Source organism: Macroventuria anomochaeta (assembly GCF_010093625.1).
Source record: "Macroventuria anomochaeta strain CBS 525.71 unplaced genomic scaffold BU25scaffold_3, whole genome shotgun sequence".
Classification (NCBI taxonomy): domain Eukaryota; kingdom Fungi; phylum Ascomycota; class Dothideomycetes; order Pleosporales; family Didymellaceae; genus Macroventuria; species Macroventuria anomochaeta.
In genome coordinates this window covers 851,453-871,166 of record NW_022985364.1, presented here as the reverse complement: position 1 = coordinate 871,166, position 19,714 = coordinate 851,453, and the positions used below count along the sequence as shown (strand labels likewise).

Sequence of the window (19,714 nt, the reverse complement as noted above, 5' to 3'; positions counted from 1 at the left end):
TACGGCCATTCCTCTGAGACCATGATGTTGTGTAATGCTCGCATCGAGCATCACCTCGATCGGGTCGATGGAGCCGGGTGACGGCGGAATGGATGCGGCTGTGCGATTATGCAGGCTGATGTTTCAAGCATAAGCGTTGCAGAGGCTCAATAGCCTATCGATAAGACCGTGAAGGAGCTGGCAAGGATGGCCTCGATGCACATGCTCAGGCGTCACTTTTAGCGAGAGGATTGCGTCAGAGCTTCAGTGACTTCGAAAAACACGCGCGACGAAAGCACGCCTGCCCCAGGCTACCATCTTCACTCGTCTTTGACTTGCCTCTTCCATACATCATGAGGACACGTAAGATACACATTCATGGCGAAATAATATGACCACAGCCCTGCAGATTCGAAGCTACTTGCGTCAGTTGTTTCAGTCTGGACATCCGCCATCATGAGCAACAGGGAGCCAGCCATGTCTTCCCACGCGAACCAGTACATTCGCGAAGTCCTTCACTCGGTCCAAGCACCCACTGAAATACCTGTTCGCTATTTCTACACGTCACCGCTCGCTATCGACGATCCGCTCTCGCCCATACCTCCGCCAGTGACGGGTGCAGCGGCGGCTGCAAAGAAGCAGCTTCCCCGCCCCTTCTCAGAGTACGACAACGATGCCGTCAACAAATCATGGCTGGAGGTAAGGAAGAAGATATTGCAGCACAATGAGGAGCTGGGCGAGAAGAAGGATGGACAGGAGCCAGGCACACCGACCAACCCGGCGGTTGCTCGTCTGAAGCGGAGAAGAGCTGGCAGTGCACCCAGGGAAGGGGATAGCCCGAAAGGCAGAGACATACCTCTGGGAAGATCAAACAGTAGTGGACAGTATTCTCGGTCTGCCGAGCTGTTCTCGCGCGGACGAGCTAGCTCCAGCGGTGGCAGTCAAAGCGCAACATTGGTGCAATCGATGAAGGCGCTTGATCCAAGTCAAGCATCGCCCACGTCAGGTCCTACAACTACAGGAACGCCGTTCATTCGAGCACCCTCGCGTACCAATGTTGCCAAGGCATGGAAGCCAGCACTGGGAGAGGGCGGCAGTCGGCCAACAATACACGAGGTGGACAGCTACAGATGGGACGATGATATGGAGCCGGCGCTGTCAAGCGGCAAGAACAAAGGTCCAGCAAGGACACCCTCCAAACCTCAGGATGGGCCCTCTGTCAAGGTACCTGTGGGCGTGTCGAGGCTGCACCACGTGGTCATGGACGCAGAATCGATACGAATGGAACCTATCTATTGGTCACCTCTCAGCGACATCTCTCGGATCATACGAGGAACTTGGTTCTACAAAGACTCAATGATGCCGGTAGAGGTCGAGGTTGCGAACATGCTCGAAGCTGGATATGTGGATCTGCAGCCTTGGACGCAAACATGGAAAGATGAGCTCAGCAGCGCGGTCGAAGTTGGAGCGCTCGGCGAGATGAAAGTTGTGCACAAGCTGTGGCCTGACAAGCTAGTAACTTCAGATAGCAGACCCTCCACTTCGCAGCAGATGCAGACAACAGGCTTGGTACAGAGCACTCTTCCAGAGGAACAGGATAGTCCGGAGCAGGAGCGACTAGACATAGTCGAGAACGCATGTGATCGCGTTGACATCTCAAATGGTCCAGATGGGCCAGACAACAAAGCAGCAGGAGATCTCGAATACGGTGCGGCAGGCTACAAGCAGCTCTACCTCAAAGCTGGCGTCATCTACGCTAACGACAAGGAGGCATACATCCTGAAGCCGACTCTACAGCCATCAGACTACTACGGTCGACGCCCATTAGCAAACTACATCCGAAAGGGTAGAAACATTGGTGTGTGTGTAGTGCGAGGCTTCGATCAGGCAATTTGGGACAAGCTGCATCCAAGCAAGTTGGATTCTACTTCCCAGAAAGCGTATCAGGGCGCGTCGACTGCTCAATCCGGTACACCAGCGTATCGTAGGCTGAAGTCGGACCCTGAGCTCGCGATGTCTGAGCGCCCACGAGTCACGGATCTTGTGCTGGTCATCCATGGTATCGGGCAGAAGCTGTCTGAACGTATGGAGACGTTTCACTTCACACACGCAATGAACTCTTTCAGACGTGAAGTGAACGTCGAGCTGGGGACACCAGATGTTAAGCGCCACTTGCGGAAGGATATGGGTGGCGTCATGGTGCTGCCGGTAGGTTCCAACATATGACGATCTCTCAAGAGACAGTATGCTCACTTCCACTAGGTCAACTGGCGACAACGTGTATCGCTTGAGACTGGTGCTGACCTCACGGAGGCCGAGGATCCTGCAGCCAACAAGTACACCCTTAAGGACATTACGCCAGTCACACTACCCTCGATCCGTGGTATCATCAGCGACGTCATGCTCGATGTTCCGTACTACCTATCGCCGCAGCACAACCCTACGATGGTCGCCGCATGTATACAAGAAGCGAACCGTATCTATCGACTATGGTGCGCCAACAACCCAGGTTTTGAGAAGTACGGCAGAGTCCACCTTGTCGCGCACTCCCTTGGCTCGGTAATGGCCATCGACATCCTCAGCAACCAGCCCAGTCACGTGGACCCCGGCTCAACCGACCCTACATCGCCTACGTCCGACCTACCCAAAGACCACTTCATCTTCAACACAACCGACCTCTTCGTCTGCGGCAGCCCTGCCGCCCTATTTTTGCTAATGAAGAATGCAACCCTGCTCCCCCGCCACGACAAAGAGAAACCCGGCGCCGACTCCTACGCTACCCCCGGTGTCGCCGGCTCGCAAGGCACATACGGTTGCATAGCCGTCGACAACATCTACAATATCATCAACCCGTACGATCCCGTCGCAATGCGCATCAACGCCACCGTCGATGCCTCCTACGCCGAGATGCTAAAACCCGCCACCATCCCCTCCTCTTCCTCAAGCTACTTCTCCTTCGCCAACCCCTTTCGGCGCGTCGACAGCTCCACGACCCTGCAAAAGCCCACTGCTGTCCGCCTCCCGAGCAATGTAGAGCTCGAAACGCACAATTTTACGCGCGAGGAGGTTGCGGAGAAAAGAGTGTATTTACTCAATGATAACGGCCAGATTGACTACTTTATGAAGTATGGCGGAGGCGCGCTGGAGATTCAGTATCTTACTATGCTCGGCGCGCATAGTAGTTATTGGCTGAGTAGGGATTTTGTGAGGATGATTGTGCTCGAGGTTGGGAGGGAGAGTGGGAGGGAGGGGACGATGGAGAGGATGAGGGCGGTTAAGAAGAAGAAGAATGTCGGTGGTGTGTAGGGCTTGGGACATGTCCAGAGCAAGGGAAGAGTGGCAAGAGATGTTGTTATACCCCCGTTGTTATGTAGATAAGAGTTCGTCCATCTTCAAAAGATCTCCCCGCTTTCTCACGCGCCTCCTTGAACTTTGCAAACAAGTCTGCTACGACTTCATGTTCCTCCTTCCCCCCCCCCCCCCGTATTAATTCCTTCCTCTCCTTCCTCATCATCATCAAGTGTGTTCTGCTCCTTCTCCACCAACTTGTGGCAAGCCAAAGCCTCCTTCTCTTTCTTCAGCTCGTCCACCAACGCCGTCTCCTTCATTGCTTCCTCCATTCTAGCTGCTTCCTTCTCAATCGCCTTCCTGCGTTTCCTGGACGCGCTCTGCGCCGTGTGTGACTGTTGCTCTTCTTCCTAGTTCGCATCGTCAGCGAAGAGCCTTCCTCGGTTGAGTCAGGAAGTGTGGACGAACAGCTTGGACGGTAGGTCTTTGCCGATATTATGTTCTCTCTTGCGCTTTTTCGGACTAAAATTGTGGAAGGTCCTCAGGCTTGTACTTCTAGTGACTGTGGTGACGCCGTTGAGTGAGGTGGGAGTCATACCGTTATCTTTTCGACAGTCACGGGTGGCTGCTTAGTGCCAGCTGGATGTCTCACTCGTATGATGCACGGCGTTGGACATACTTTGCGAGACATCTTGAGAAAAGTCGTTACTAACACAACAGTAGGATATTCGTTGTTGTACCCAAGGTCCCGGAGTGACAATCTCGAAGTACAGCACTGAGGAGTGGAAAGATATCGTATTAGACCTGATCGGTGGCCCCAAGGTCGCCGTCGAAGTCCTTCACGTGGCTAGTTGGATGATCAACGAGACGAGTGCCGATGGCATCTCCAAAGGCAACGTCTACTGCTTGGGTGACGCGATCCACCGACACCCCCTCACTCTCGGCCTGGGCTCTAACGCTGGCATTCAAGACTCCTTCAACCTATCCTGGAAGATCGCGCTTGTACTGCAGGGTCTTACACCTCCCTCGCTGCTTGAAACATACAACACCGAGCGCTAACCTGTCGCCTCCAAATTGGTACTAGACTCGAACAATACCCTGCACAGCCACGCAGAAGTCTGGTTCGCGCTGGGGCTGCAGCCATACGGTGCTTCTAATGAAAAGCGTAGGAAGGCCAAAGAACCCTCAAAGCAGGATGCGCAGGCAGGATTATGCTTTGCAAAAGTCTAGGGACCCCCTTTGTTTGGTAGCTCAAGAAGAGCATACCAAGAACTCGAAGTAGGGAGGGATCAGTGGCTTGATCGGAGGATATATATGTGGGCTTCTCCACGTGCTAGACCCTGAACCAGACCTTCACCACCACTCGGAAGCCACGGACATAGCAGAGGTCAGGTCAACGTCACCGCTCTGTCTAATTTCTTCCCTCTCCACCACTATTCTTCTCCTCAATTTTGGCTGTTCCTTAACGTGCATCCATCTACAAGCATCACCAGCATACTCAGCTTGACAAGGCAATTAATTCGATACCCACATCACGTATCCGCCCCCTCCTCTTCCCATAATTGCCTATATGGACATAGTTATTTCCCAAAGGAGGGGGACCCAATACTTTTGCAAAGCACCAAGAAGAGAAGCTAGAAGAATTCTGCGTGAGAAGGTCAGGCACATGCAGAGCGAGGCGCAGGCTTTGGGCACAGCAATGAACCAGTTGTATGCTTCATCAGCTGTCTATACTGGGGATGAGGCTGATGTGTATCGGTCTGGACCAAGAGAGCAGAAGGACCCGTATTGATTCCATGGCCCCTCCACGTATCCTGGAAGGCGCACTTCACATGTCTGGTTTGGCAGTCGCGTTCCTGGAAAGCTGTTATCGACGCTGGATGTTGCTGGAAGGGGCGGCTTTACTCTGCTGACAGGTATCGGAGGTGGTGGCTGGCGGAAGGCCGCTGATACGGTGGAAAGCAACCTTGGTGTTAAGGTCAAGGTCGTGAGTATTGGCATCGGATTTGAGTGGGAAGATGTGTACCTCGACTGGGAGGGGAAGGTTGGTATCGAGGAGGACTGTTGTGTGCTTGTTCGCCCGGATTTCTTCGTGGCTTGAAGATCGGTGAGCAGTGGAGATGGGTCTACGCGATTGCCTGAGGTGATGCGTAACGTCCTGGGCGTCTCGAAGGCTAAGATGGTGATGTCGAACGGCGTGAACCACGAAATTCAGTAGCCACCAGGAGGTTGGTGCTTGTGGAGTGCCGTCCCAAACGCCCGATAATGAATTGATTCATATCGCACCAGTGCGAACTCCTGTAGTTTGACGCCGTTCTTGTTCAGTTCCTCAGGCCAAAGTCTAGTATCAAACTTCATCTCTTCTGCGGTACGATCATTTCGGAACAAAGGCATCTGTCTGTCTACAGGATCCCAGCTTCGGATCTTACCCCAATCTTCGGGTAGGTTGCTAAGCGTAGGATCATCATCGGTCAACGCCCCAATCGTTGCGTGTCGAAACGTCTGAAGCCAGGTCCAGTCATTCGATACCTAAGCCAGTTCCCATTGCCAAGGTTGTGGGATGGGCCCTAGAAGATCTTCGGAACGATCGAGACCGTGGACGTACTAGGCCGAAGTAGCCCTCTTTTGTCTTGAAGAAGCAGTGGCCTCGACACGCTGTTACCAGTTCGGTAATGAAGGGATTGTCCAAACCGAACTCCGCCTCGTGAGTGCCATCATGCGGACGTACAATGTCCCAGAAGTCATTGTAAACATCAGCGGCCTTAGCGTTGTGATTCCTACAGAAGTCCCCGACTTTGTCAACGGTTACGGTGTGTATGTACGCATGAAACTTGGCCTCTCCGGTCACATAGTTGCCTTCCTCTATGTATTTCGACAACCAGGATCGAACTTTGTTGAAAATGTGGAGACACTCTTTCTAGTCGAATCGCCCCAATCACACGTTGGTCCAACGCTCTTGACGATGGTACAGCGCACTCCGTGAACAGTGAGTGTATTAGGACAGACGAAGTTTGCGTGCGCAGCTGATTGAGCGCTCGAAAAGTGGGCTCCCATTGGCCAAGGCTGGTTTGATATCGAGGTCCAATCTGGGACCCAGGAGGGGATGCTGTAGTTTCTGTTTGATGGCGAACAATGGTGAGCAGAGCCAGATCTCTGAACGCCTGAACGTAAGTGACAAAAGCGTCTTTGTAGACTTGCGCAACTGGCTGCGAATAGTCAACTGATATAGCTCGAGAGTACTCTAATGGTGCAATGCCCAGCGGTGCGTACATCCGGTCTTAGGTCTGTGCAGAGGCGTAGGGTAGTGCCGATTGTCAGGTCATAGAATGGACAAGCTCGTTTATATCCTGTCAGCTGCCCACGAATTCGGCCTGCCACTTGTGAAAAAAGAACTGGATTGTCGTTGCACATAGTCTTGCGATTTCGGTGCGAAACTGGACCCAGGGGATTTGAATATCCCCACATTGAATGGAGGGGCGATCGTCTGACAGAACAGCCTCTTGCCAGACCTAAAAGCGCGCGAACCATGGCCGCCTTATCAAGTCGTCTATCACCTGATATGTCGGTCCACCGAAAGGTAGAGAAAGATTATCACGGAACCAACTCATCTCAGTATCTGCCGGGTGGAGACAGATATCTGCATCTCTCGTCTGAACCATCTGTGCGCCTAACGTGACAACGTCAAACATTCAAGATCGCTGTTATCTGAACTTGGACCGAGCCAAACAACAACATGACGCGCGATTTCGTAAAGGCTCTTCATTCGTTTGATTTGCTTGTTCATCTCGTCCAAATCTTCTTGGTTGATGCATATCGCGTTCATCCATAATGTTTGGCGTTTAGTCGGAAAGTGAAGATATCGCAATGCTTCATACAGATTCCGTTGTACGCCTAGTGTGCCAGAATTGTAATTGGAGCTGGTACTGCTCATAACAAGCTCGGCTTGAGGAGTATCTGTGCTCCCCCAGGCATAGGACAAAGCTTTGAAGTCCAGGTTGGATGGCTGGTCGTCTGAATCAACTAGAGAATCGTACAACTCACGAGGGAAGTGTGGGCCAGGGTGATGCCAGAAGGTACCCAGCTCCTTCCCGTAGAAGAAGAGACGACCTTCCCTGGTCTCCTTCACCCACTGATTTTCTAGTAAGGTCTTTTACAGTTCTTTCAATGTGAGTTCCCGCGTGGCTCGTGCAGATGTTGTGTCCGGCAAATGAGCAGGATGCAGGACGATCTCTATAGGATCATCGAATTGACCTGGTTGCAGTTGCAGCAATCGTATGTCCAGTTCAGGATTTCGGAGGGGTGTGTAACGGTACAACATGATCTCCACGTTGGTGCAAGTGCAATGTGTGCAAGATGCTCAGTGCAGCAGCAATGTTAGATGAGGCTGGTTTTAGAGCTGCACAGCCCTGCAGACCGCGGGATCATGCATGCAGGCGCCACCACAGCCATCTCCATGCACGTGCCTGAATTCAACCTGGAGGTCTTTAGACAACGTTCACCAGGCTTACCTGTAGCCTTTCAACATCCGATAAAGTGACAAAGCGGAAGGCAGACGTGACTTGATTGCGTCCCATGATTTGAGTGTTGTTTGTTTGTACCCGAATACAGTTGCGCCTTGCAAGTACTCGACATTTACGAACTGAGCTATGCCCAAGCGTTAAAAATCAGACAAGTGGCATTTGAGGACGACGAAGTTGTCTGGCCACAAGCGTAGATTTTGCGTATGGACAGTCTCTATAGCTTGTGAAGCTTGTGAGATGGTAAGCAGCGATGGGGGATGTGGACCTCGTCACGAAGTAGCTAGTCGAACAAAGGTCCTTCGGGAAGAAATCTTCCATGTTTCAACTCGTCTCCTTCATGGTGCGGAAGTCTGCCATGAACACGATCGAGCGAGCACTTTCTAAAACGTTTGCCAATACCAGGGTTGCCGATTATTGTTGCAGTCCCTCAGTACTCGAGAGTTAGTCGTGTATCCATTCTGAAGATCTCTGCTAGAGCTGTCGCAGCTGCGACTGAGAAACCCAGACCAGCCAGGGCCTTCAACTTGCCGTGCTGATTGAGAGTGTGATTGAGAGTGTGATTGAGGGTAGCTGCAGAGGGTTGCGACAAGATCGTTCGTCCACATCTACGAATGGTGTGACATGGACGGCCAGCAGGCACGTATGTTCGCATCATCGTCTCGTCTAGAACCTGTCCCGGCAAGTTGCAACGCCGTTGATCTGCTATGTAGCCGGTGTGCTTCACGACGAGGTGAGTTCCCAACAGTTCTGGATCCGCTGGGATATTCTGAATGCCCAATGGGAACATATGCCGATGTGACTGAGATTAAAAAGCGGGTGAAGCTCAGTCATCACGCCGTCGGCAACGACCTCGTTCATCTTCTAACAGCCTGCTCCACATTCTGGGCCTGCGCCAGGTCGATAGCGATAAGCTGATAGCAGTACTATCGGGAACAGCGTGGTGTTGTGGCAGTCATCGATAGCCCGCACGGCTTAGGGGAAATTCAACAAGCAACCCCGGTTTACTTCCAGCCTGCGAACGCGTCGTGTGCACAACGGTGAACAAAAGAACGTTGGAGATGCGCTTTGACCGAGGGTAAGCCCGCTACTGCAGTGCGTGAGTGCGGCCCCAACGGCCAACACGTTGAGGGCGGGGGAGACGGCTCAGTCGGTATTGAATGGCGTCTTGGACCTGATCAATTTGGCTGACTACTTCTCGTACCCAGCTTACATGGAATGCATAGTGCAATGATGCTGGGGTCCGAGGCGTATCATAGGTGGTACCTGCGTGCTGTCAGGCTATGTCATGCTAAAACGGGACATCAGCATCTCTCAGATCGTACCTCAGGGTCAACAAAGCTGACAACTTTCACTGTTTGTGGCTTCTCTGGTGCAAAGGAGCACGAGCTGACATTGAGCAATGGGCAAGTCGTACCGGGATAGGACGTCACGAAAGACAGATACGGTCCGAGGACGAGGACCAAGGAGGCCTGGAAATCGGCCGGATTTGTCGCCACGAGGAGAGCGGGGACAATTGAGCGCTTCCCCATAGTTCGCTTCCGCCATCGCGTTGACCCGTTTTGGGTGTATATCACATTGGAGCGTGATGCTGCGATGCAACTCGTTGCACAAAGTTGACCAAGTCCCTGGGGATCGTCCAAGCCCCACATTTGATTGGCCGGCTTCCCGAGCTGCTATGTCGAAAGTGGCAAACTCGAAAACTTCCCGCACGAGGACCAGGGTGTCAACGACCTCCCACGCGACAGACGCGTTACGCTGTGCTCCTCAAAACTCTGTTGTTGAGCGAGATGGATAATATGGGTCGCGCCCTTAGTTGACCAAAGTATCGGCTCATATGGCGCTCCCCAAATCACGTTGCGTGCGAGATAGTGTCGGCGTCTCGATGCGGAACGGATCTCAGCTCAACCCTGTCTACACCGCCTCATTGGCCAGCGCATCATGAATCTAAGTCAGCATTCTGTCCAACGACAGTCGGCATCAACGACGTTGCCTGTACCTGACTCTCTTTGGATCCACCACAGCTCGCGTCGTACTGGCCAGAACTCTGACTTACATTTTGTACTGGCAAGTCACGGCCCAGGCGCGCTGAAGGCGAATTTCATGTACCTGGACCCCTGCGAGCGGAGCGGCTTGTTATCCAGTACCCGCAACGGAGCGCTCCATGGCTGCCATGCGAGTAATCCAGTCGTACCTCAAAGAGGCCTGTCTGCAATGCCCCCTCAGCCATGGCGAATCCGTGGTGGATCAATCCTAGTACGGCGTAGCTGAATATGGCTTGAGTACAGACTCGCCCTGGACTCGAACAGGATATATCTGCCCTGCCTGTCCCGTGCCTTTGCATGATTGTGATGCTCCATTTTCATTCACAACCTGGACTCGATTGAAGCACACTCCCAGTGCTTCAGATCCACTGCCTCTTCATCACCATGAGGTCCGCACCGCCCGAGGTCATTGCAACATGGCCAAAGCCAAACTACATCGACCCCGTCACGCGTGGTCCCGCCTTAATGGTGGTCGAGCTCACACTATTGCCCATCGCCATGATTATCGTCTTCTTGAGACTGTACGTCCGGATTGTGTGGCTGAAGAAGAGCTGGTGGGATGACTACCTCATGGTTGCTGCTATGGTACGTACCGAGAGTCGGGGTCACCGAGTGGCGATGCCAACGAACAACAGGTCTTCTCCATCGGAACCACAGTGCTGGTCATCATGGCGACACAGATGTACGGCTGGGATAAGCATGTGTGGGACATGAAACTCCCCGAACTATCGACTGGGAGAAAGGTACGACCTTGTACGACGTGTGTAACCGAACTGGCGTTCTAACGGTTTTTACAGGCGTCGATGGCTGGTCAGACCTTATTCGTCCTTGCTTCGAGCACCGTCAAGATGTCTATCCTTGTATCGTATTTTCGCATCGCACCCGATAAGTCGCTTTTCCGTAAGCTTGTTTGGGGCACATTCGCTCTGGTGTTCGCCGCGTTCGTTGTCTTCATCGTGGCACTGTGGGTGCAATGCATGTACGTTGCTCTTTCCTTGTGAACTCTATCGGGTGCTGACAATTTCAGTCCCATCTCCAGCTATTGGGAGCTTACTGCAGACCACCGAGACTGCATCCCGGAAGGGCCGCCCTTGATGGTACAAAGCACTCTAAACGTAGTCACTGACTTCATGATTTACGCCTTACCAATCCCGACACTCTTCACGCTCTCGCTACCATGGAACCAGCGCATCGGTCTCGTGGTTCTTTTCTCTGTAGGAGGTGTCATCGTCGTAGCTGGTAGTTTCCGAGCGTACTGGATCCACTACACCCTCTTCGAGACATATGATGCCACCTGGGAGGGCTACAACATCTGGATCTGGACTGCCATTGAGACCAACGTAGGTGTGATCTGTGGTTGTATACCTGCTCTCAAACCACTACTGTTCCGTACACGTGCACGAGCGCAAGCCTCGAAGTACGCCAATGGGTCTGACCACGGCAGGAGAAGGGAGAAATTCACGCCGATCGTCGATCAGGTCGAGATGGACTCGCGCGGACCGGCTCGTGTCATCAACGAATCGCGGCCTGGCACCGCAGCTCCATTGCAATATGACAGTCCTCTGTCTGAGCGACCCATGAGTGGTTCAACCGACAAAAGTCGTTTTGAGATGGATATCGAACAACAAAAGACTTACATGTGCTGATCAACAGTACTTTCCATCTTTTCTCCTCCCAAAAACAAAAATTACATACGTTCAATCTTGTAGACAGTAGAGTTTCCTGGGTCGCTCCTCCTCTTGTCACGTCTGTCCGCATCTTTACTCTTTATTAATGATTCGCATTGGGAATAGCACGGGTGGCGGTTCTCTTCATTTAGCGACTACCCTTATTGATTCAATGGCTGCGCATGCCATTGTCTGCCTTCTACTACCCGTCAAGGCAGTCGAGTCGATAGCTCCAATGTACGATATCGTCTCATTTGCACCATTCTTTGCGATGCTTTGTTCCAGTGCAAGGTGCAGACGAGTGTTTGGGACGCGGCTGCTTTCAGCGCAAAACTTGCGTCATACTGGCCGGGTAGGAAGGCTCACTCGGGCACCTGCCCATCGGCCTCCACCAGACACTTCTCACCACAATTCCACGACAAGCTGCTGCCTCCACGGCTCCCTTTTGCAACCCTTCGATGACGACGACGATGATGATGATGATGATGATGATGATCACCACAGCATTGATATCATCTCTCGCCGCATCGCCACGTACACCAGGGTAGGTCGCTGAAGCGGTCGGATGCCACGGTGGTCACGCCTGAGCATGGTGCGGCATCCCTTCCTTTTCATTTCGTCCTTCTTGATTGCTCTTTCTGTCTATGCTTTTTCGCAGTCCGTGCACTTCTGATGTCATTCTTTCTTTGCGATTCACCAACCTCGTTGTTTCAAACAGCACAGTCTTGTCGCCATACTGTTTGTCGTCGCAGTGCTTGCCAATCGTGTTGCCACTTCGCCGAGCAGGTGAGTTATCAGGTTCGCTGGATGGCCAGCGCAGACAGCCCTTTAGCTCAGTATGACGCCCGGCTAAATCAGGAACCTGCGGATCGAGTCGCGTCTGCAAGGCTGCTCCAGGCACGGCGCGTCACCAAACGACATTCGCAGCAGCTTGGATCTCGAATTCGTTTTTCTCTGCGAGTTTGTAAGGGTGGGCAACCTTTAAAGAGTCAAGAACCACACCTTAGCTTTGCATGTGGAGAACTCAAACACGATCGTGGCGCGGGCCTTAAGGCTGAAGGCCTCGGCACCAATTGACTGGGTGCGCGCTATGCAATGCAAGCTGCAATGCAAACGCAGCATGACATCTGCAGATTGATCCTAACAGCACTGGATCGTGCACTCCATTCGATAGCTTTATCGATTACAACGCCATGTGCAGCTGCCCTTGCCTTGGACGCGTTGCGGGTTTACCAGAGTTCAAAGGAATCCGGCCATCGCTGCTGCGACCGTTTCCTGGACTACCAGGAGCATTCTAGGGTAAAATTAATTCAGACCGCCATTGACCTCGTACCCAGTCTCAAACGTCATACTAGAAGCACAAAGCTTCGACGCACGACCTCCAGTCGCTCAACTTAACCTCATCGGTCAGGATTCCGGCTCCTTCTCGCTTCCTTTGAGGTTTCAAACGACCTGGCGTGTTGAGGCGGCAGCCCGACCTTGCTAACACGGATAGCTGCCAACGCACCGTGCAGCCGAAGGCCTCACCGTCCTGAAAGAAGACTTGTAAGGTTTTGGCACTACTACTTTAAGCTACAGGTACTCTGCCACTTTTCTTCTGCTCTCAATTGACCACTTTACACCATGAAAGGCACAACAACGTGGTCGCTGCTTCTGCCACTTTTCACGCTTACAGCATCAGCTTGGCCCCAACCTCGTCATGCGAAACCTCCAGTATGCATCATTGGCGCAGGTCCATCAGGTTTGTCAGCAGCAGCGAAGCTCGAAGAGAAAGGCATCAAGGCCATGGTTTTCGATAAACAGGAGGAAGTTGGTGGTAAGTGTCAGGCATGGTATGACGAGCAGTAAGTGTTACACAGCATTGGAGGCGCCCGACCGCGGCTGATCACACCACTCAGAGGCATCTTCCACCCGCTTGGCGCCGCCTTCTTCTCAAACGCAACCTACACCGAAACCCTCAAGATTCTCAATACGACCAATGTTACGTCCGAGCCGTTCGCGCTGGCAGGCGCGCGTGAGATGTTTCGCTACAACTACACAAATGGCGCGATCGAAGCAAACCCAGCGTTGATTCCTCAGTTCCTGGCATCACTGTCTGCCGAAATTCCGCGTTACACGGCGCTGTGGAATCAAAGGTTTCGACCCTTCAGTGTCGCGGGATACAAGGTACGACACGAGCTTTGCGCAAGTGGTGGTACGACAACAGTCAGCTAACGAGCTACAGAATGGCACGCCCGATGAGTTCACCGTCTCTGGATCTCAATGGTTTCGCCAAAACAACTTTACTGCTCTCCCGATTCTACTCGTCAACCCGGTGGCATTGTACGGATATGGCGACATCAACATTGTCCCAGCAGTATGTCACGATCTTCTTTGCATAGAGTTTGCAGGGATGATGCATACATTTACTAACACGTGACACAGCTCTACATCTTGCAATACTTCACCCCGGATATCTTGACCGCGTTCATTGGGTTGCACGAAGTGTACTACATGGACTTCCACAAGATGTTCGTAGAGTACTCTGCGTCACAGCTTTGCAACACCCCGATCAAAACCTCCGCCGAGGTTCGATGCATAGATCGATCTGGAAACAACCCAATCATCAAGTACACTGAACCGTGCGACAACTTCTACGAATGGCGCAAGCAGGAGTGTAGCTCCATTATCTTCGCCTTCCCGCCGAACATCGAGAACCTGGAGAGAGCCGGGCTGGACATGACAGAAGAGGAGTACAATGTATTCGCGAACGTTTCGATGATTCAGTACTACTCGTCGGCAGTCGAATTCCAGCTCCCATTCGGTGTTTCCTACATTGCGAACACCACATCACCAGCACTGCCTCCATCAAACGACGGCGAACCTGTTGCAGTGTTACGCCTGAATGAGCAGTCAAATGTTTCCGTGTCATGGTCTTGGGGCCCATACGAGTACCAGACCGAAGAAGCCGCACGTCGCCTGCTCATCGAGAGCTTATCGGAAATCAACAAGGATCCACGAAATTCCTCCGAGCCACCGGAGCCTCTGACCGACAGTGATGTCAAGGCATTCAGGAAGTGGGACTATTTTCCACATTTCGACAGCCAGCCTCTCAGAAATGGCGCATACGATAAGTTCAACCGCCTTCAAGGCCACAAGAAGAGCTACTGGGCTAGCGGACTCAATGGGATGGAGATCGTGGAGTGGGCTATCCGTGGTGGGCAGGATGTTGTCGAGTCTTACTTTTAAAAGCTTACAGCAGCCGTTGACCAACGACTACAGCACACATGATGTGCAATATGGAGGAACCACATGATGAGTTGTGGGCAGGATGTTTGCTTTACGATTTCCTTTCGACGTTGCCGGCATTGCGACTACCACATTGACGACTTTATGCCCACTTAGAGATGATACCTTCGCCTTCAATGAGCGTCACGATCACATCCTTATGACTACGGCCACCTGTTACGGCTGCACTGAGAGGATACCTCACGATCTGGACGGACTCGAGTTTAATGATAATGCTAGCTGTACATAGCATGGATGGTTGTTATGATAGATTATGTAGATGAAAGAATCGACTTACGACAAGATAGAACGATCGCACTCCTATGTATGCACAATGAGTTTCTTGGTCTCTGAATTGAGGACGGCAATGACGGCAAAATCAATGTGACATCGAGTGATAAGATCTCTGGGCGCCTTGAGGCCAAGTGCGAAGGCTTCACAATGTCGATTTGCTGAAGAAGCAGAAGAAACGCCACGATGTTGGCACCTGGGCGGCATCTTCGGCTGGCCACTACCGAAGGCTAAATTGCGATGCGCGCTGTCACTTGTCAGTCGCATCCTTTGAGTATTTGACTGGCAGCTCCTCAATGTATCCAATGACGCGCAGCTCTCAACCTCATTGCGGCTACCGACACCACCATTCGCACCTCGCGACAAAGCTGCTGATCATGCACCTGACCCGGCCTCACAGCGAGGCTGCCCTGGAAACCGTCCTCCCGGTCCGTGTGAGCTTAAAAAGTGGAAATGAAAGACCCTCACTAAGAACACATGAGTATCGCTGATTGGTGCACTACTATAGCACCTCCGCACTGCTGTTAAATGAGCATGACTCGAGCTCATGGCATGCAGCCGGAGGATTCAAGAAGCGGGACAACTTGTAGCGTTGCACGATGAAGCAGTCGAAAACCCTGAAGTACCACAAGGCTGTGGGAGTGGTTGTTGAGATGCAAAGCTGTGCCGTACTGCATCGAATGTTCCACAGCCCCTGAGCGCATTAGCTCTACGAAAACACAAATTTGTTGTTTGTGCAGCGAATCACCAAATGCGCATTTCGCTTGTGCGGGATTCATTTCTGCCTCAGCCTTTTCATTTGACGTCTTCTCGCCGCAATCTTAAATCGCAGCTTGCAGACGCTCTTGGACCCTTGGTGGTTAGTTCGTAGTGATCCGTTAGCCGCTCCAGGCATGGCATCGTGAACATGTCGTGCCGCGAGCCCGTTTCATATACAGCCCGGGGGATCCCCAAAGAGCCTCCTTTTCATCTCATTCCTGTCGCTCGCTGTTTGCTGCTCTATTGTCGCTTCCTGCGCAAGCCTTTTGTCTCCACTGATTGCGTGGTGCGAGTGAGAGGGTTCTTCACATTCATCTCAGTGTTCACATACCGTTGTCAATAGTTGTACGAGATGCAGCCCAAGTTCCTAGCTAGGTTAGCTGCGGTGGCTGTGGGCGTGGGTGCTCAGACTTCTGTTAGGTATGCTGCACGCGACTTCACAACCACGACGCAATGTAGACATGCGACTAACAGTGATGATGTAGTCCTGAGCAGGCGCAATCGGTCCTGATGGTCCTCGCGACTGCGCTGCCAACCGATGTGCGTAACTACGCCATTGCCTCTGAGTCGGCCTTCGCGGCCGAAATGAGCTCTTCTCTCGCTGCCGGCAATACTCCAGGATGGTACGCATCGATGCCTGCCGACGTCAAGAGTATCCTGCCTCTGCTGTACCCTGTCGCTGCTGAAGCCTCGACCACGTCTGTCGTCACCTCGACCGCCAGCTCCGCAAGCGCAACGCTCACCGGCGCGAATAGCACCTCCATCTCTGCTATCCACTCTGCTACCCTGTCCGGCACACGCACCGCGACTGGCTCTCCTCTTCCTGAGTCCACTGGCGCCGCGTCGCACGCGAAGGCTGCTGTCGGCGCTGGCCTTGCGGGTGTCGCTGGGTTCCTTGCCATGTTGGCTTTGTGATAGCGATCGTCCCTTGCGCAAGCAACTTCTGCGCACGCACAGTATATGCCATGATATGATTCAGGTGGCTTCGGCATCTTTAGCGGGCGGCGCTCCGGATTCAAACGTTCTTCACGACGCTACGTTGTTATTCTTTTGGGGGCTCTAGCGAGCATTCGCATTATACCTGTTTGACTTTTGGAGGAGGATTGGGGATATTGATGGCTCCGGCTGTAATGTTTAGCATGTATGATGTCTGGTGGATTCATGATCTTGGTGGTTTGGGTGGATGTCAAATGCCTTTGGTAGGCGACTTTCGAGAGAAGCGCAACGACTTGCCAATAACATATAATTCGTTGGTGGGAACGTCGACTGTGTCTATGCATATGTTTCGAAGCTCATGTGATGAAGAATAGGTGGAGTGCGGTGGACCAGAGAAGGGCATTGCGACAATATGAGGTAATGACGCGTCAACCAGGCACGCCCTCATGTTCGTTGCAGTAAAGGCCAAGTGCACTCTCTTGCCAACCGGCCTCAGCAACCAAACTCTAGAGGTCTTCAGAGTAAAGGTACAAGTTTTGCGACTTAATGTAGTTTCGAGAGCTCCGCAAAGTTCTAGATAGCCTGCAGGTTTACATTGACCTCCCACACGACACATCACCCGTTGGTCTATATGCCTTGTAGATTCTGCGCTCGTTACTTCAGCATGGATCCTACAGATCGCGATCATGAAAGCGCCAGCTTATTGTCGAGTCCTCTCTCTAGTACCAGCGAACCCTCTCTTGCCCACCTGGTCCAAGCGACCTCAGCCTTGCGACAAAGCAGCCCAGACGCCACTCGAAGGATTACGAACGAACCAGGATCTTCTACCGACCGGATTATGAAGGGTTTCGTGACGCCCCAAGAAGAGTCAGAACCTACTTTACGCTTGAGCCCAAGGGTACCAGCTGCCTCCGGGAAAATCTCCGCGCTGCCAGGTGTATCAGATGTTACTTTTGACGAGATCGAGTGCTGGACCTAGAGATATGTCCGTTGTTTATCTCTAATATGGAAGCCTGCTCCATGGACAAGTCGTCTTCAGCGCTCAGCATATCTGGTCATCATTCTGGCTGGCAACGCCAGGTTCCGAATAGGTTCGGTGATGGGGCCGGGAGACCGATTCCTGTGTCTGTAGCCTGATTGCCTTCGCCGCAATGTTTTGGATTGTGGATAGCTTTTGATCGGAAGTCACAACCGGGATTGGCCGTACGGCATAACACTTAACCCGGCCATATCTCTCCTGACCACCATGATCAAAGGTTTACTGCTCGTCCCAGCAGCAGCCTGTATCAGTCATTCGATTTGGATCAGCTAAACAGCAAAGTCACAGACACTTGACATTTTGGCTGTATATGATTCTGCCAGCAAAGGTCCTTGGGGTGCAGTCCAGCTATTGTAGACTCTCAAAGCAAGATATAGCCATGAACTGATGCTCCTTACTAGATGACTTGCTTGTATGGGTGCGTTGCTAATAATACTCGCTGTCGGCATCGAACCCACCGTGCAATAAGCCGTTGCCATCCGAACCCGTCATGTGGATGACGTACGCCGAGCTCATATTCCTCGAGCAGTCTTTCGTTCAGTATACTTTCACTCGCATCATAGAAGGAGCAGATACCGTACCGACAGCTCCTATAATACTGTTGCTCACCATCGTCTTCTTTGTGCTCGTCGTGGCGTAGTCAGCAAGGCATGGTATTGCAGTGTGGAAGTCATTACCGTTTGCTCTACTGTTCCATGGGCTGGAAGCACAAGAGCATCCGCCGGACGTGGATGATGTCTACATTATGCAGTCCCGGGCGAAGAGTATGCAGGTTAGACTCAGGGCTACGGCGTCAGGTGTGAAGCTAGGGAACGAACAAGGCTGAGATGATGGGTTGTGTATAGTAGAACAGATATCATGCGAAAACACTAACGCCTCCGCTATGCCCATTTTACTCAAAGCACAAACGTGAAAGCCCTCAGGCTGTATTATGGGGTTCAAGATGGTGACTTAATCAACCGTCCAGTTCCCCAAGATACTTCTCCATCTCATCATTCCCATAAAACATCCTCTGCAGCTTATCATGCTTCCTCTTCTCCACCTTGGCCAACTTCTGTATCTTTCCCGCATCCAGCCTAATCTCCACGGGCTTTGCAGTCCCCCTGCCATTTGTGAGCCCCTTCCTCCTCTTCTCAGCTTTCTTGTCGATCCCCAACCCCAATTTATCCCTCTTCTCCTGCGGCACAAGCGGAAACAACATTCCCTCCCCTCTCGCACCCAGCCCCACCCTGGCGTCCACATCCCACCCATAGTTCTGCATGTACTTGAGTCCCATTCTCGTGCGATCGATCGCCGACGGAGTCGGCGCGCGGGGTAAAGCAGCTTGATGCACGGCGCTTAGGAAGTGTATGCGGTAATCTGTTTCTTTGGCTGGCTCGCCGCATATGCCGCAAAGTGGGTATGCGTCTGGCTCTGGCTGGGGTTGGCCGTTAGGGAACATGATGGCGAGGTACTTCTGCGCTATTGATTGCCCGTCTACGGAATCCGAGGGCGTAGGCTTGACTTCAGGCGCGGCGGCTACGAAAGCGATGGGATTCTTCCATAAGCCGCGGCCATAGGCGGGGTGCGAGGTGAAGGGAGCAGTAGAGACGTCGGCATCATCGTAGCAAGAGCCGTCTTCATCCTCGTCTTCATCCACCTGTCGAGGTGCCATCGTCGGCGGCATGGCGATGTTTATTGCAGATGCTGCAGTTTCCTTCTCTTCAAGTGAAGGATAAGAGCGCCTCGGTTTCACACTGCCTTGGCAACAAACGTGAAGACATCTCTGTACGCATAAACGAGTCGTATGGCTCATCAGCGATCACGAAACGATTGTCATGGTGATAGGGTAAAAGATGTTCAGGCAACTCGCGCGATCACATGTCGATGACGCTACGCGATTGCTTGGCGATGTGGCACTTCGTTCCGAACATTGAGCCCCTTCCG

General features: G+C 52.5%; 7 protein-coding genes across 7 annotated transcripts; 5 read left to right on the top strand and 2 right to left on the bottom strand.

The window, feature by feature from the left end:
- Positions 1-236: 236 nt before the first annotated feature.
- Positions 237-3,381, top strand: BU25DRAFT_406722 (uncharacterized protein). Its single transcript, XM_033705351.1, has 2 exons — positions 237-2,187; positions 2,242-3,381. Exons 1-2 carry the CDS (start codon positions 436-438, stop codon positions 3,283-3,285), a joined length of 2,796 nt encoding a protein of 931 aa, XP_033566378.1. The 5' UTR covers positions 237-435; the 3' UTR covers positions 3,286-3,381.
- A 1,302-nt stretch (positions 3,382-4,683) lies between these two features.
- On the top strand, positions 4,684-5,113 carry BU25DRAFT_406721 (uncharacterized protein). The gene has a single exon (XM_033705350.1). The coding sequence runs from the start codon at positions 4,838-4,840 to the stop codon at positions 5,057-5,059; it is 222 nt and encodes a 73-aa protein (XP_033566377.1). The 5' UTR covers positions 4,684-4,837; the 3' UTR covers positions 5,060-5,113.
- A 1,821-nt stretch (positions 5,114-6,934) lies between these two features.
- BU25DRAFT_331629 (uncharacterized protein) lies at positions 6,935-7,255 on the bottom strand (the record flags this gene model as incomplete). The annotated part of the gene is made up of 1 exon (XM_033702408.1): positions 6,935-7,255. A coding segment is annotated over one exon (321 nt), but the record flags the coding sequence as incomplete, so codon positions are not given.
- Positions 7,256-9,969: 2,714 nt separating this feature from the next.
- On the top strand, positions 9,970-11,749 carry BU25DRAFT_406718 (uncharacterized protein). The gene is made up of 4 exons (XM_033705349.1): positions 9,970-10,414; positions 10,465-10,572; positions 10,627-10,808; positions 10,857-11,749. The coding sequence occupies exons 1-4, from the start codon at positions 10,214-10,216 to the stop codon at positions 11,473-11,475; spliced, it is 1,110 nt and encodes a 369-aa protein (XP_033566375.1). The 5' UTR covers positions 9,970-10,213; the 3' UTR covers positions 11,476-11,749.
- A 1,258-nt stretch (positions 11,750-13,007) lies between these two features.
- Positions 13,008-14,904, top strand: BU25DRAFT_142977 (FAD/NAD(P)-binding domain-containing protein). The gene is made up of 4 exons (XM_033700593.1): positions 13,008-13,340; positions 13,395-13,662; positions 13,721-13,852; positions 13,921-14,904. Exons 1-4 carry the CDS (start codon positions 13,120-13,122, stop codon positions 14,722-14,724), a joined length of 1,425 nt encoding a protein of 474 aa, XP_033566374.1. The 5' UTR covers positions 13,008-13,119; the 3' UTR covers positions 14,725-14,904.
- A 1,354-nt stretch (positions 14,905-16,258) lies between these two features.
- On the top strand, positions 16,259-17,128 carry BU25DRAFT_406716 (uncharacterized protein). The gene has a single exon (XM_033705348.1). The coding sequence runs from the start codon at positions 16,324-16,326 to the stop codon at positions 16,726-16,728; it is 405 nt and encodes a 134-aa protein (XP_033566373.1). The 5' UTR covers positions 16,259-16,323; the 3' UTR covers positions 16,729-17,128.
- A 1,116-nt stretch (positions 17,129-18,244) lies between these two features.
- BU25DRAFT_406713 (uncharacterized protein) lies at positions 18,245-19,614 on the bottom strand. The gene has a single exon (XM_033705347.1). It carries the CDS (start codon positions 19,452-19,454, stop codon positions 18,744-18,746), a length of 711 nt encoding a protein of 236 aa, XP_033566372.1. The 5' UTR covers positions 19,455-19,614; the 3' UTR covers positions 18,245-18,743.
- Positions 19,615-19,714: the final 100 nt, after the last annotated feature.

Excerpts from the sequence above, each read along its gene's own strand:
- BU25DRAFT_406722 (XM_033705351.1), top strand. The coding sequence starts at position 436 with ATGAGCAACAGGGAGCCAGCCATGTCTTCCCACGCGAACCAGTACATT. Across the intron at positions 2,188-2,241 it reads GTGGCGTCATGGTGCTGCCG|GTCAACTGGCGACAACGTGT; the intron begins GTAGGTTCCAAC and ends CACTTCCACTAG.
- BU25DRAFT_406721 (XM_033705350.1), top strand. The coding sequence starts at position 4,838 with ATGGACATAGTTATTTCCCAAAGGAGGGGGACCCAATACTTTTGCAAA.
- BU25DRAFT_406718 (XM_033705349.1), top strand. The coding sequence starts at position 10,214 with ATGAGGTCCGCACCGCCCGAGGTCATTGCAACATGGCCAAAGCCAAAC. Across the intron at positions 10,573-10,626 it reads AACTATCGACTGGGAGAAAG|GCGTCGATGGCTGGTCAGAC; the intron begins GTACGACCTTGT and ends CGGTTTTTACAG. Across the intron at positions 10,809-10,856 it reads GCACTGTGGGTGCAATGCAT|TCCCATCTCCAGCTATTGGG; the intron begins GTACGTTGCTCT and ends TGACAATTTCAG.
- BU25DRAFT_142977 (XM_033700593.1), top strand. The coding sequence starts at position 13,120 with ATGAAAGGCACAACAACGTGGTCGCTGCTTCTGCCACTTTTCACGCTT. Across the intron at positions 13,341-13,394 it reads CAGGCATGGTATGACGAGCA|AGGCATCTTCCACCCGCTTG; the intron begins GTAAGTGTTACA and ends CACACCACTCAG. Across the intron at positions 13,663-13,720 it reads TCAGTGTCGCGGGATACAAG|AATGGCACGCCCGATGAGTT; the intron begins GTACGACACGAG and ends AACGAGCTACAG.
- BU25DRAFT_406716 (XM_033705348.1), top strand. The coding sequence starts at position 16,324 with ATGGTCCTCGCGACTGCGCTGCCAACCGATGTGCGTAACTACGCCATT.
- BU25DRAFT_406713 (XM_033705347.1), bottom strand. The coding sequence starts at position 19,454 with ATGCCGCCGACGATGGCACCTCGACAGGTGGATGAAGACGAGGATGAA.